Below are 15,764 nucleotides of genomic sequence, written 5' to 3'. Positions count from 1 at the left end.
GTGCAAGAACAGGCATAGAAGCCAGTGAACAGGAGAGAGATTCCAGAAGCAAAACCTCAGGTTTTCAACCAACTCATCTTTGACAAATCCTCGACTAACGAGCCCTGGGGAGAGGTGAACTTATCCTCCCTTCCCCACCCTCCCCACCCTCATCTCTCCTTCTATTCCAATGATTCAGAAGCAAGGAGGTCACCTGTCAGAATGAAATGGGGAAAAAAATGTTTAAGATAAAACTAAGCTTTAAAATATTTTATTGTGAACTTGGACGTAACCATTGCTGATGGGGACCCAGAAACAGGAGCATTTTGAGAGCGAGTAGCCCTTTCTCTCAGGAGACAAAAGAGGAGATAATTAGCAGGAGGCACAACTTGATTTTCTCCAAATACCCGCTGTCTGTCCAGACAAGCACCAGACCGTCATATCTCCTTACTACACAAAGAAATTAATGGTGCTTTACAAGCTCCCTCTTTTCATCCTGAAAGTTCAAGGGCTGTTTCATTAGAAGCACAGCTGTGGTGACTGACTGGAGGCCCGTGTGTTACTGAGCTGGTTGGCAGCTGGTCTTAGATGGAGGGGCTGATTCTTCCCCCAGGTCCAAGGAATCGCCACTGGAATATGAATAATCACAGCTGGCTGTGTAGGCCTGAGACATGTGGGCCGGGCAGTCCCACAGGAACCATGCTTAAAGGAATGTCACCCTTGGTTTGATGATCGGCCACCTCAGCCTTGAACTTCTTAATACTTTTTTAAGAAAAGGCCACACACCTTCATTTTGCCCTGGACCTTGAAAATTATGTAGCCAATCCTGCTAATAATTTGTAATTCCATTGGAGTGTACTTACTATGTGTCTAAAATCATTGTCACATTTGCACTTTACAAAGATGCCATGAGCAGGGCTATTACTCATCCTCATTTGATAGACAGTACATGTTTAACCTCAAAGCCACTCTTTCCCAAATTTCAGTCATTCAAGAGCCCCCTTCTCAACTTTCACCGTATCTAGAATGCCATCTGAATTAGTAAAAGTTTACTTTAAATTGGCCCACTTATTTTCTCACCTAAATAAATATAACTTAAAAGGAAACTATTTCACTACCTTAAGTAGAAAGCCATTATCGCTTGTTGTGCAGGTAAGGTGACCATAAAAAATAAACACAACAGAAATAAATCAGCATCCTCACAGCAAGCTGGAGGTCCATGCCTCCCCCAGGTACCAAGCCTAGGCCTGCTCTCTGGTAAATAGACAGTTCTGTAAGGCAGAGAGGCGGTAAAGAGCCTTGTTCCTTGACATAGGAGAGTTGCAATAGACTCGAGTTCTTTCTCCAAGATTTCGGTTCTCTGAGGCCTTGTGGTGCACCATCTAAAGTTATCACAAGCCGGGTGTGGTGGCACACACCTCTAGCCCCGGCTCTCAGAAGGCTGAGGTGGGAGGATTGCCTAAGCTCAATAGGTTGAGGCTGCAGTGAGCTGTGATCATGTAACTGCACTCCAGCCTGGGTGACAGAGCAAGATCCTCTCAAAAAAACAAACAAACAAACAAACATAAAGTCAGCACATATAATTCCGTGTAAAAGAGGCCCAGGGACAGTGCTCAGGTCCCTGAGGGTGGGCCCGCAGGGTAGTTCTCACCCCCAGCTACACATCTCGTCACCTGGGGAACTTTTAAATCCCATGGTCCCGCAGCTACCCCAGATCACCTGGCTGAGTGCCCCTTACCCCACCCTTCCCTATCAAGGGCTGCAGGGAGCCCCACCCGGGATGCTGACGTCAGCCTCCCAACTCAGTGTCAGCCTGACCCAGGTGGCACCTGGATCACGGGGCAGTAGAAGAGAATAAGAGTGACCAGCGTCATTACCCCTAAATGACCTCATTTTCCTTCCTCCCCCAGATCCTAAGCTCCTGGTGAAATTCCTTACAGAAATTTCAAAGGGCATGCTGGTGCTGGTGGCCTCCTATGACGACCCAGGGACCAAGTAAGTAGTAAATTCCAACTGCCAGGCCACGTGGTGATGGGAACCAAATACCCAGAGCCCCACATGCCCTTTTCCACTCCCCTGCGGTCTCTGTCTTCTGGCAGCTTATCTAGGGGAAAATATCAGACGTGGCACAAAGAATGTTCTTGGGGGTTCCTCACAGCCTTGGTCACAACAGTGACCATGGAAACATACTCCCTGCCCAATCATAGCTGCTAACTGGTTACAGAAATTGTGACATATGGTGACATATGAAATATGATATATACGTAAATGAAGATATACTGCATCAAGAATGATGGTGCAGAAAATATATAAGGACATGGAAGAATGCTCACCTCTAGTGCTGAGAAAAAAATGTGATATATCAAAATATAGACGATGTTTATGTCCAGTGGGTGAGACCATATGCTTTAATTACTTCTTTGTGTTGCCCCATATTTTCCAAGTGAACATGCATTACACTTGTAAACAGAAGCAATGCTATTTTAACACCTCTCCAGCCCTATCCCAGGCCTTTTGGAAAGGAGCTCTTGGACCCCTCGCCTGTCCTTCCCAAGTTCTCCAGGCACACCCCAGGGCAGAGCAGAGGGTGGGAATCCTGACCCGGCTCCATCCCGCATCCCTCGCATCCCTGGTGCCCCTTCGACCCCTCTCCGGGTCCCAGTCGTCCTCTATGGTCTTCTGCAGAATGAATGATGAAATTAGGAAGCTCTTCTCCAACCTGGGGAGCTCCTATGCCAAGCAGCTGGGCTTCCGGGACAGCTGGGTCTTTCTAGGAGCCAAAGACCTCAAGGATAAAAGTCCCTTTGAGCAGGTAAGTTTCTGGCCACTGCCCCATCCCCGTGAAGAGTGTGGAGGGCACCAGGATGAATGGCCAAGGAGCTGGGTGGAAGTGAGGTGGACAGTCACCAACCACGGGCCTTATGATCAGGAGTCTCCAGGGAAGGCCATCGGGTTGCCATTTGCTCCGAAGGTCATGGTGGTCCGACTGGTCAGTCCCCAGCAGGGAGCTGGGACTTTGCAAAGGGTGGGTCATATACAAATGCTTAGGTATATGGATAAGGACCACAAAAGGAGGGGACCAGAGCACAGGCAGGGTGGCCGGCCTCTGGTCCCAGGTGTGACCTTGGCCAGCACCCTTCCCTCCAGGCCCCAGTCTCCTCACCTTTAAAGGGAAAGGTTTGGGTCAGGGAGCCCCGAGTCCCCCTCTCAGTTCCTATGGAGAGAGTGAACTTCCACCAAGAAGGGGAGCAGAGAGAGCCCACCTGGGCATGTGGAGGGAGTCAGGAGGGTTTGTTATATGGGGATGCACAATCCCTACCCAGGGGTGGCCCTGAGCAGAGGGTCTAAAAGGTACCCACAGGCTGGGCTCAGTGGCTCAGCCTGTAATCCCAGCACTTGGGGAGGCCAAGGCGAGTGAGCCCATGGGTTCGAGATCCACCTGAGCCCATGGGTTCGAGATCCACCCGGGAAACTTGGCAAGACCTTGTCTCTACAATAAAATAAAAAATAGCCAGACGTGGTAGTGTGCACCTGTAGTTCCGGCTACTTGGAAGGCTGAGGTGGAGGGATCACCGGAGCCCAGCAGGTCGAGGCTGCATTGGCCGGGAGCGGCCACTGCACTCCAGTCTGGGCGACAGGGTGAGACTCCAACTCAAAAAATAAAAATAAAAAATAAAGGGTGCCCACAGGAGGAGGAAGGGAGTCACCAGAGGGTTGAGGGCCACGAGGGAAACACTGTGCCTTCTCCCCTGTCAGTGGCGGCCCCTACCTGTCCATCCCTAGCTCAGAGCAACGCTGGAAACCTGGGAGACCTGACCAGACCTTCCCCACAGTGAAGCGGGCCAGTCTCTAATGGTGAGAACATTCAGCTCTGCCCAGATCCCAAGGCAGAGAGATAACAGTCAATGATTCTGACATATGGGACACTGGGGAGAGCTGACTCTGACCTGCAAGCAGTGGGGAGTCGTGGAAGGCTCAATCAGAAAAGTGGCAATCAAAAACAGACTGATAGTAAGAAAAACTAGCATTCAGCAAACACTTTTCTGTGCATACACATGCTGAGGAAGTTACAAGCGGGTCTGTTATTATCTCAGGGTTTTTCACCCGCTTGCTCTGGTCCCAGAACTACTCAGTGAGGTGGCCACATCTCTTATGCAGGTCTGCCTGCCTCCACAGATTCCTATCCTTATCCTTCTAGAAGGGTCTCCCCGGTGGGGCACAGAGAACGCTGTGGAAGGAATGGGTCAGAAGGCAGAGAGGCGGCCGATGCAGTCAGCAGACAAGAACGCAGCAGCCTAGAGATGGGGACTGAGAGGCAGAGAAGGGGCAGGTGTAGGGAACCCTGCTCTGAGCTCCAGGAAGGGCCCCACACTGGGGCTGGGCTGATCTTTGCCTTCTCTGTAGAATGTTGGTTTGGTATGTGTGTGTTTCCACGAGAATGTGTTCAAGTAACTAGAAACTACTTTTTGGACATAAGGAATAGTTTGGTGAACCGTGTGGTAGAGAAAAGGCAAGCACTCTGTGTAGACTCTGGGTGAAGAACACAGGAGGCCCCAGGCTGGCGGCCAGGATGTGCATCTGGGGCGCCTGGCTCAGGGCCCTGAGAAGACACCTGAGGCTGCACCGTCGGGACGGGCGCTGTTCTGCCTGGAAGCAAACGCTTCCAGACCCATCAACACTGGCCAAGATGCCCGTAGACCGCACGTGAGTGTAGGAAACCCATTGCCACCTGGTACCTGTTTGTGATCAGCTGGCTGGGACCCATCACCCCAAAATGGACCAAAGACGACAGTATGACTGCACCAATGTGTCCTTTGCTCCCACACGTGGGAAACAGCTTTAGAGAAGCCGCATCTGGAATCTCTTCATTTCTTCCTGAGGGTCTGCCAACACACCCACATACATTTTGCCACATACTTTTTTTTTCTTTTATAAACTAAACCTGAGCATTTGAAACACAATCCTAACTGATGTTATTCTCTGTATATATGTATTACTAGAATTAATTAACACCACAGGGTCGTTCCTTCACTTATCACTCAGGTGACCACAGGCCGTGACCTTGACCCTCTGTGCCTCAGTTTCCCCATCTACAGAATGCGATAACAGTGCACACGCCCCAGGACCACTGTGCAGACTCATTACATAAGGCATTTTGAAGCAGCACCTGGATAGAGTAAGCACTCTAGGATTGCCAAGTCTTCTTTTTTTTTTTTTTAACTGCACAATAACAGTAACTGGGCTCTGATCCCACCCCTGAGACCTTGAACAAGTTTTATCGCCTCTCTTAGCCTCAGTTTCACCATCTGTGAAATGGGTTAATAATATCCTACACTCCCCGCCCATGGGGCTGTGATAAGGATGAGGTGAGGGAGGCACTTAGGTTTTAGAGCGCGCAGCACATGTAGGTGCGAAGCCGAGACAGCCTCTCCCATCATCTGTTTCTCTGTCTTCTCTCTAGTACTTAAAGAACGACCCAGACACGAACAAATACGAGGGGTGGCCGGAGCTGCTGGAGCTGGAGGGCTGTGTGCCCCAGAAGATGTACTAGGGTAGCTGTGGCTCTTCCTGGGCCTGGAGTCTGGAGAGCTTCCACCTGACTTGGGAGTGCGAGCCCGGGCAAGGGCTGAGGACGAGGAGGAGGAGGGAGCCCCGTGTAGAAGATGATGGCAAGTCTTGTGCTCTGTGACATGCTTCTCCTCTTCAGAAACAAAACACCCCACAGGCTGACGCATCCTACCTGGGAGGTGACAAGCCTCTGAGTGTCCCTCTGGAACCTGCTGTCTGTGGAGAGAACAGATGTGTGTTTTTGTCAGGGACTGCGGATGGCCAGTCCTGAGGAGGGACTGACTGCCCACACTTGAGCAAAATTAAATTCTGTTTTTGATGATTTTGAGTGAGCTTTCCGACCACTCGGGGTACTATGCTTCTCCCTAAGATGGAACTGGCCTAGACTCTGTTAGCTTGGGCCACAGGTAGGACAGGTTGGTGACAGCTTTGGAATCACCATGAGGCAGCCAGAAAAGAGCTCCATTTCACAGGGATTTCCTCTAAGCAGACAGAAAATCCTTGGCATCTGGAATCCTTGGTTCCTTGAGTTAGAGGGGTGGGAACAGAGAGCAGTAGGACAGGAAGGATGTTGCGAGTCCTTCTATAAAGGGATCTACAACACACCATACTCATAAAAGTCTGCAGTAAGAGACCCCCTAGATGAACATTCAAGCAATCTAGAAAAAGTCCCTACTGGGCCAATAGCCCAGCTGTGTGACTTTGAGTAAGTGCCTGAAATGCTCTAAACCCATGTGTCTTTTACAACATAGGCAGGCCTGGAATGCACACAGGTATGTATATAAATATAGCTGACCCTTAAACTGTGCTGATCTACTTATATGTGGATTCCCTTCCACCTCTGCCGCCCCTGAGACAAGGGGTGTCATTCCCTGCTGTTTGAACAGGACTGGAGAAAATTCAGAGCTGGAGAGGGAGAGGAAGGGGCAGACCCAGGACTGACTGGAAAGAACGACCAGCCTGTGCAGCCAGTTTCAGGGAGAGCATCCTGCTGGCTCTGTGGGGATCCACAGGAGCAGACCAAGACCCGAATTCCAGGGCAGCCAGTTTATTTGGGAGGTGAGTCTAGGAAACACCAATAGGGGAGGAGGAATGAGACGGGGAAGGGAAGGCGGCCAATGAAGGGTGTATTGTCAACCCTGCCACCACTAAGGGTGACTGGAGCTTAATCCTACCAGGAACCCCGAGGGATCCATGCAGGACACGCACCTCAGACATATCACAGCCCCATCACTCCCATCAGTCACTCGTCAGGGATGCTGGTGTTGGGGGTAGTGTGAATTCCAAAGCGTTTCTTGTCTGCCCTACCTAGGGAAGAGTAGGCAACCATAAGCCCTCAAGCCAAGAGATGGCAATACCAGCTGCCAGCAGGCCCCTGGCACATTGACGGGAGAGGTCCCCAGGGATTCAGTGTCAAGATTTGCCTGGGCTCTCTGAGGAGGGCCCTGTTCCCAGGCTCATGGCCGTCCAGCCTCCTAGAGTGTGCCTTAGGGAGACCACAAGCCTCTCTAAGAAGCCCCAGCTCAGTGCAAAAGCCCTCCAGTGGCTTGGGGCTCACAGCTCCCAAGTCCTGGGGACAGGGAGGGCTTCAAACATGCCAAGAGGGCCTGACATGGGGAGGAGTATAGAACAAGGGGCTGTGGCAGCTGGGACATGGGCCACAGTTGGCAGTGGGGTCAGAATCAAGGCCAAGCCTGGTGGCAGTTGTGAGCAGGCTTGGCTGAGGAAGTGAGAAGGTGCCCAGCCAGCCACCCTGACCCCCACAACCCACCCTACCTCACCCTCAGGGATAAAGGGGGGAGGAGCTTGTTGGCAACCCCAAATAACACACCCACATCAATATAATGCTTCGAAAAAATCTGGCCAGATACCCACTCTAGGAGTGAAGGGGGCAGAAATTTCCATTATTACCATAGACACTTTCGTATGCTTAGACATTTCTCTTTACAACAAGCAAGAGCACCTTGTAAAATCTAAAAAGAGCCAATAAAGACTTCTAACGAGTTCGTGGCAGAGGCAGGGCCAGGCAGAGGGCTCTTGGCAGTGGCCTCTATTTTAAGAGGACACAGTTGTCCGCCTGGTTGCGAGAGAAGACACACAGGCCCTTTCTAGAAGCTGCACGGCATGACCCTCACAGAAGATTGAGAACAGGTCAGCTGGCTCAATCAGAGAACCGGGGAGAGGGTCTCATGGGGATGAGGTTGCTTGGAAAGACAGCCTAGTGTTCCCAGCTCCCTCCCCTGGCCCCTGCTTTTCCTGGGCACCCTTCTTTTCTTAGGAGAGCTGCCCCGGGCACTCGCACCCTCTTGGCTCACAGGTGCAAGGAGACCAGGAAGTGCCGGGAGCTTTCGTCACCACAGGATGGTCCTCAACTAGTGACCGCAGGTGTGGGATTGTGAATACCTGCCTTGGGGCAGGACAGCCATGAGGTGTAATTTCCACTCTGGAGTTCCCTTGTGGGATCAGGCTGAAGCTGGAACTTTGTCTGGAAGGGTCCCTTTTCTTGGCTGCTTCCTCTCCCCCATCCTGCTCCTCCAGGCCCTGAGTGGTATCCCCCAGGGGCCAGTCCTTAACAAATCTCCTGGCTCTAAGCTGGCTTCTGGGGGACCCATCCTAGGAGAGGTGGCTGGCATGACCAGCTGGATGGGACTGAGGTCAGCCTGGGCTGGAGATAAGGTCTCGGGGTCTGCAGGAGTTGCTGTCATAAAGGGGATACGTTCTCAAAGCAGTAAAGCTCAGAGTGAGGGAGCTTGCCCTGCCATATGGAGCCCATGGAAGAGGCCACGTGCTGTCTCACACTGGGAACATGACGCAGAAACTGGGGATCCTGCCCCTTCCCCTCCTGGACAAGGTGCAGGGTTCAGTGGGCATATCCTCAGATGCAAGAAAAATGAGTCCAACTGGCCACCAGATGTACCCCCAAAATCCACCAAGAAGACCACACTCTTGAACCTGCCACTCTGGACCTTCCTGGGGTGGCCACACCAGTCAGACCCTCAACATCATTTTCAGGACATCATGGCCACGATTGCCCCCCACCCCCATCAGTGTGGGCTTGGGGCAGGACAGAAAGTCCAAGAACGTGGCTGTAGAGATTTAGGGCTATATCCCCACTAAGAGTCAGTTTCCTCACTCAACAAACAGTTACTTCCCACAGGCACGGGCACAATCCCTGCTCAGTCTAGCAAGGGATAAAGATCCAGAGGCCATGTGACTTGAAAAGGGTTACATTAAGAAAAACACTGCAGGACCCCTGCTGTAATATCGGGGAATCCAGGAAGGCATCCCAAAGGAAGGAGCATCTGTACTGAGCCCCCTTGGGAAGAGCTGACAAGGCAAAGAGGGAAGGGAGGCCAGGGAACAGCAAGAACAAGACCTGGAAGGGGCAGAGGGAGGGTGACAGGACTGGGATTGGGGGGAGTAGTGAGGGTCTTGTGAGCTGGGCAGAGAGCTTGGGCTTTGTCCCAGGACAGGAGACACACTGAAAGGTTTAAGCTGGGGAGTGACATGATCACATCTGCATTTTTTGGAAATTCCTGGCTGCTGTACGAAGGAGTGGAGGCAGGGAGGCCAGTGAGGAGTCTGCTGTATCATCTAGGGAAAGAGGGTGGTGGCCTGGACCAGAAGGGTACATAAGGATGAAAAAAGGGGACCCAACCCAGGGATATTCAGCAAGCAAGATGGATATGTCTTGAGACTAATTTTCTCATCAGTGTAGACAAGCCTTCAGGAACGTCTGCAAACTAATCATGACCTCCAAATTTGGGGCTTGTATTTTCCTCCTGGCTCCCTGCCAACATGCCTCCCACCCCATCCCAGGAGTGAGGGTGGAGCGGGGGTTGTGCCTGTCCCTGTCCCCCGGCCAGAGAAATCTTTCCAGGAGCTGTAATTCTGGTCCTCACCAGTAGGTGGCAGCCCAAGCCAGGAGGGGAAGGGTGGCAAGATTGTTCCCACCCACCCACCCAATTCTTGGGCAATGGTGTTGTGCAAAATGAATCCATTCCCTGGTCTTCCCAGCGGGAGGTGGATTTAAACTCCGTATTATTAACAGTGTGATAACAGCAGCACCTAACTCCTGTGGAGAATTGCTGTTTTCCAGATGCTTTACTCACAGTTTTACATGAATTACCTCATTTCATCCTCACAGACCCCCCATCCATGGGGTGGGAGCCATTGTTTTCCCCTGTTACACATAAGGAAAATGAGACTCCAAGAGCTCAACTGATGTCCAAAGTCACACAGATAAGGAGCCTCAGAATAAGGATTGGAATCCCAGTCTGTCTCCATCACTCCATTAAACAGATATATGAGGGGGCCCCCCCAGAAACCTTGAATTTATTTATTAAAAATTATGTATTTATTCTTACATGTTTAAACTTCAGTCACCTTCAAAGTATTCTCCATTTGATGCAATATATCTATCAAGATGCTTTTTCCACTGCTCAAAACAGTTTTTGAACTCGTCAATTTTGATGCCTTTTAGTACTTCTGCTGTTTTTTGTTTCGCCTCTTCCACATCGGCAAAACATTTCCTTTGAAGACTTTTGTCATCCAGGGAAACAAAAAAAAAATTCACTCGAGGCGAGGCCGGGTGAGAAAGGGGTTGGGGCATGAGAGTCATGCAGTTCTGAGTCAAAAACCGCTGAACACTCTGCATGGTGTGAGCAAGCATGCTCATAAATCATCCATCATGAGATGGGCAAATACATCGAAAGAATCTCCAAAAACAGTCCCTGAAGCCAAACACAGCCTCTCACAACAATGCTAGCTAGTACACATGCTGATGGGTTCCTAGAACCCTTACCTGGCTGGGGAAGCCTGGACTACAAGGGGCCCACCCTCCCAAAGATCATTCCATGGCGCCCTAAAACTACACTGAGGTAAACTATGTTTCTCTCCTCCTCACCCTCTTCGCCCTCCTCCCCCTCTGCTCCCCCTCCTCCCCTCTTCTTCCTCCTCCCCCTCCTCTGTCCCCTCTTGCCCCTCTCCCCCTCCTGCCTCCCCCATCCTGCTCCTCCTGAATGCCTCTGGAGACGGTTGGAGGCTGCACAGAACCTGAACCAGCTTTCTCAGCATCCACCCTCACCGCTTTGAAAGAGCTGGAGAGGAGGCAGGTGTGAGGGATTGAGAACTCCTCTTTTTAAAGCCCCCTCACACCTTGGAAGCCTTGCTTCCTTCCACAAGGTTGAGGGTCAAGAAGGAATAGACATTTATTCCCATTTTGCAGATGAAGAAAGAAAGACTAAGAGCCGTGCCCAGGCCACACAGTGAGACAAGACAAAGATGGCTCTAGGACACCTGCTCCTCGTCCCCCACCACTCACTGGCACTCCATAAATCATCTCTGTACATGTTCCGGGTGCCTCCCCTGTGCCAGGCACAGTGCTAGGCTGTGGGGCCTCCACCCTGCTCCGTTCCTCCTGCCCATGCCATGTGGTTTAAATGTTACACTTTGGACCCTCATCCTGCCAGGGGCTGGGCTTCAGAGCCCAGTCACGGGCTCCCTCAACCAGGCTTTCACTGCAGCGCTAAGTCATATTTCAGCAGGGCTCCAAGCAGATGGGGAAAAAAATTGATCAATGTGTAAAATTCCTTTACTCCCCTCCCACCCCACCAAGAGCCAAACTGGTGGGTAATTACAGGATGGCTGCCAGAGGAGCTTGATCTTCAGTGCTGACTTAAAGCATTTGTGCTGCTCCAGCTGGTGGCCAATTCAGCCATTTCCCTTGGCGATGCTGTGAACTCTCTCCTTCCTGCAGAGAATCAGACGCTGCACCCAAGCCATGCCCGGAACAGGGAGGAAAAAAGTGGGGAGCAGCTGAGGCAGGGGTCGGGTCCAGGAGAAGGAGCAGAAGGAAGAAGCTGCGTGTTTGCCATGGGTGTTGGAGGAAGCACAGCAACGATAACAACAGCATGAAGAGTGCCGTGCAGTGAGCACTTCCGGTGGGCCAGGGCTGGGCTCAGCACTCTGCGTGCTTAGAGAGACTATGTCATCTAATCCCCATCATGTGTTCTTCCACCGATATTTGGGGGGCAACTACACTGTTCTAGAACCAGGGAATAAACTGATGGACAAGCCCGACCAGATCCCGCCCTTTGTGGAGCCGTAGGAGAGACAGACAATAAACGCAGACATACTGTCATTTCAGTTGCAGGTAAGTGCAATGAAAACAATAATAATCAGAGAGCCTGGGAGGCTACCTTGCACAAAGGGTCAGAGAAGGCTTCCCTGAGAAGGCTGAAGGATAAAAAGGGAAGAATCATGCAAAGATCGTTATGGTAAGGGGGCATTCCAAGCAGAGGGAATAGCAAGTACAAAGGCCCTGAGGTGGGGGAAGACGCAGTGATCCAGGAACTCTCAGGGAGAGAGGGGAGAGGGCAATGTGGCCTAGAGTCAAACAAGGCTTGATGGATAGGCCTCGTTGACCATGGGGGATTTTGTGCTGCTGGCAGAGCTGGAACTAGAACACCTTGGCTCTCTATCAACTGCCATGCCAGGTGTACTGCAAGCACCTCCTCTGTGCCAGGCACTGGACCGGAGGAAAGGGGAGGGTGGCAAGGTTTCCCTACCCACCCACCTCTAGGGAGAGGGTGTTGTGCTTAATCAAACCAGGACTTTCCAATGGGCAGTGGGTTTGTCATTTGTATCATTAACAGCATAATAACAGCAGCACCTAACTTCTGTGGAGGATTGCTGTTTGCCAGATGCTCTGCTCAAAACTTTAGGCCGAGCTCAGTGGTTCAGCCTATAATCCCAGCACTCTGGGAAGCCTAAGCAAATGGATTGCCTGCACCCATGGGTTTGAGGCCAGCCCAGGCAACTTGGTGAGACCTCGTCTCTACAATAAAAATCAAAAAATTAGCCGGGCGAAGTAGCACGTGCCTGTCGTTCCGGCTACTTGGAAGGCTGAGGTGGAAGGATCACTGGAACCCAGCAGGTCAACACTGGGGTGGCCGTGAGTGTGCCACTGCACTCCAGCCTGGGCAACAGAGTGAGACTCCAACTCAAAAAAAAAACCAAAACAACTTATATGAGTTACCTCATTTTATCCTCACAGCCCCTTGGGCTAGGGGCCATGTTTATCCCCTTTGGTCAAGCAGCAGATTATAAAACATGATCAGAGTTCTGCTTTCACAAAGTGAAGACTTTGGCTGCACACAGCTTACACTGTGAGTTTGGCGCAGTGTGAATGATTATCTGACACACACACACACACAAATGAAGACACTGAGGCTCAGAGAGGCCAAATGATGCCCCAACGTCACACAACTGTCAGGGCCAGAGCTACAGTTCAAGCCCAAGGTAACTCCAGCCTTAACCTCTGCCCCGTGCTGGCATCGAGGAGGAGAAAGGGGATGGAAGTGAAGAGGAGGATGACCCCTGGGAGCACTCACAGAACCTGGCCCTGGGGCTGGAATCAGGTCTCCAGGTATTTTCTTTGCCTGAGTCCAGACCAGCTATCCCCCCCACTCAGCCTACTGCCTGTGGAATGAAGGAGTCTGCCTCAGAGACTCTGCTCCAAGAGAGTCCCGGGCCCCCAGTGTCTTCAAAGATCTATTATGAACAGGGCTGCCCGGCATAGGTTGACATCCCCACACAAGCCTGCCCCAAGCCCGGCACCCCAGCCACCCCACGCTGCCTCCACTGTCTGGCCCGGTCTGCTGGGCAGCACGCAGCCAGGTGAGAAAGCCAAGTCCAGCTTGCGGGATGGTTGGTGGTCACCCACCGTGCCTGAGCTGCTGGTGCGCAATGAGAGGACTGCCCTACATCTCCCCATTTCCCAGCTGCCTCGGTTTCCCTTCCTAAAAGAGGCAGAATTCTGGGAGGCGAGGAGTCACAGGGACCCTGAAAGGGCGTGCGAGCCGCCTGGGGACACTGGCCCCACTGTCAAGATCAATCGCCCTAAGCCTGTCTGAGGCGCTCCAGGCTTAGAAGCAGCTGTGAAAGCCGCCTTTGTGCCTCAGAGAATGAACCTCAAGAGGACGGGGGACCCTGGCCCCAGGCGCCCCTCGGGACCTGGCTGCTGAGATCAGCGCCAGCAGGGAGGACCCCAGCACAGCCCCGCAGCCCACTCAGGCCTGGTGCCCACCTTGTGCCATGGGAGCAGCCCAGGGGAAGAAGGTAGGAATCCCAGAGCGTCCCATTGGGGCCTGGACACAGGAAGGGAGGGCTGAACCTAGCAGCTGGGAGCCCACCCATGCACCCACCAACCCACCTCAGAGCTCCAGCTGGCACTGCCCACCGGCCTCCCTCCTGGAGCCTACAGTTGAGATCTGCATCTAGAAAGCGAGCTGGGGCTTGGGGCACAGCCCACGTCTAATCGCTCCAATCTTAGGACACACCTGGGGACGGCTCCGTCTCTCCAGCTCCCTGGACTTTGCCACATACTCCTCTGAATACTGGCTCCCTGGGCACTCGCTAGCCATGCCCAGGGGTGCATCTGGCATAGGTCGATACAAGGGAAAGATAAAACGTAATGATAATCAGAACAGAGTTGGCTAACATATTACCAGCTGTTACCAGATGTAGGGCAATGCGCAAGTTATTTAAACTTTCTTGATGTCATTTGCAAGAGAGACAATAATAATCATTATCTCAGAGTACCTTTGTGAGAATGAAATGAATGTCAGTGTTTAGAACAGAGCCTGGCACGTGGTGGGCTGGATGTAAGTTTTGCTATATTGTTATGAGAATCCTGTTCACATGATTATCCCTCACCTTGTAAGCCTGAGCTCTTGACTGGAGTGGGGGGCTGTAGGCTGCACAGCCTGTGTGGTGTTTCTGGAAATGTGGTGTGTGGACCTCCACATTGGCATTATGGGGTGAGGAGGAGTAGAGGGCTTGTTAAACAGTTGCTTTCTCAGAGCACACCCAGACCTCTTGGATCAGAGTCACTTAGGGGCAAGGTGGGAGTTGGGGGTCCTGCCTCTATTCACCAGTTCTCGGGGATCTCATACATGCTGACAAGGACCCAAGCCTGCCGTACCAGCACCGTGGTCAGGATGCCAGGTCCCAGTTCCAGCATCTCCTTCCTGTGATGAGTACCTGATCCCGCTGGACCCCAGCTCCTTGTCTATAAAATGGGGCTGGTGCTTGCCTCATGGGAGGGTCAACGAGACGATGCTGTGAAGAGCTTGGCCCACTGCCTGACACCCAGAGGGTCCCAGAGAGGTCTCATCGCTCAGACAACAAGCATGACCTATTTATTACATTAAGGATGAAAGAACTCAGGGAAGAATCAACTTCTTAGCCAGGACCATACCACTGTGGGGGAGAGGGCAGGACTTTGACCCTGTCTGACTGACCCCAAACTTTCTGACAACCCAGCCCACCCCACCCCCTCTTGGTCCTCAGTTCTGTCCACCAGAGCTTCACTTGTCCCTACCCCGGCCTCCCACAGAAAGCTCCTGAGTGGGCACCCGCTGCCCTGCTGCGAAGCCAAGGGTGGAGACCTCTGCCCTCCAGGCCTTCCTGTCGGCTTCAGAGACGGCTGGGCCAGTAGATAATGGTGGTTGGGAGTGTGTGTGGCAGCGGAAATGGGGATGACTGGGTAGATGCGAGTTTTAGGCAAAGCCACCTCTGTCCTGGGGGAAAGCCAAGGGCATGGGCTTTGCCTGGAATCCTGAAGCTAGCACTGGCAAAGGATGGAGAGGTAACCGCACGGTTGGTTGAGTCGACCAGAGCCCACTCTTGGCACTGGAGATGAGTCTCCCAATGGCATGGAGGCCACCCATAGGAGAGGCATGAGGTTAAGCAAGAGGCTCAAGGTCACCCGAGTAGGTGGAGCTGGAATGTGAACCTCATTGCCGGCGCTTCCGAAGGCGGGCTTCTGAGCAGGCGTAACAGTGCTCACATCCCACCCGGGACCTCTGTCAGGGCATCTTGTTCACCTCTCTGAGCCTCAGTTTCCTCATCTGTCTAACTAAATGGCTGTTTTGCCATTCAGTACCTCCACAGTGGGCTGGCCAATGTACCCAGCACACAGTGGGCACTCAGGGAACACCTGTCCCCTGACCCAGTTGGTAGTTGCCAAACACTCGTCGCTTTGCATTTGTCATTAGAAGAAAGTTTCCTTGACTGAAACCAAAGAGAAAGCAGATACAGGAGCTAAGCCTCCATTTGACAAATGACCTGAAGGGGAGTGTTCCTCCTGACCGAGCCCCAAAGGCACACATCTGGCAGGGCCCTGCCAGCTCCCAGCAATGTCCCCGCCATGA

At 52.3% G+C, this 15,764-nt stretch overlaps 2 protein-coding genes across 3 annotated transcripts in view; both read left to right on the top strand.

Annotated features, from left to right (window-relative positions):
* The window catches only part of FAM3D (family with sequence similarity 3 member D), a 22,281-nt gene extending 16,751 nt beyond the window's left edge, over positions 1–5,530 (top strand). For both annotated transcript variants that reach the window (XM_008049929.1, XM_021708506.1), the window contains exons 7-9: positions 1,890–1,974; positions 2,665–2,791; positions 5,441–5,530. In XM_008049929.1, coding sequence (XP_008048120.1) covers positions 1,890–1,974; positions 2,665–2,791; positions 5,441–5,530 — 302 coding nt within the window. The remainder of the gene's footprint in view (positions 1–1,889; positions 1,975–2,664; positions 2,792–5,440) is intronic.
* A 7,501-nt stretch (positions 5,531–13,031) lies between these two features.
* The window catches only part of FAM107A (family with sequence similarity 107 member A), a 58,417-nt gene continuing 55,684 nt past the window's right edge, over positions 13,032–15,764 (top strand). The window contains exon 1 of the mRNA XM_008049928.2: positions 13,032–13,668. Within this exon, the coding sequence (XP_008048119.1) occupies positions 13,645–13,668 (24 nt within the window). The 5' untranslated portion in view covers positions 13,032–13,644. The remainder of the gene's footprint in view (positions 13,669–15,764) is intronic.

Source organism: Carlito syrichta, unplaced genomic scaffold, assembly GCF_000164805.1.
Source record: "Carlito syrichta isolate Samal-C Ts95f unplaced genomic scaffold, Tarsius_syrichta-2.0.1 Scaffold140504, whole genome shotgun sequence".
Taxonomy (NCBI): domain Eukaryota; kingdom Metazoa; phylum Chordata; class Mammalia; order Primates; family Tarsiidae; genus Carlito; species Carlito syrichta.
Note: the sequence above shows the minus strand (reverse complement) of the source record. Positions and strands in the feature narration are given on the sequence as shown.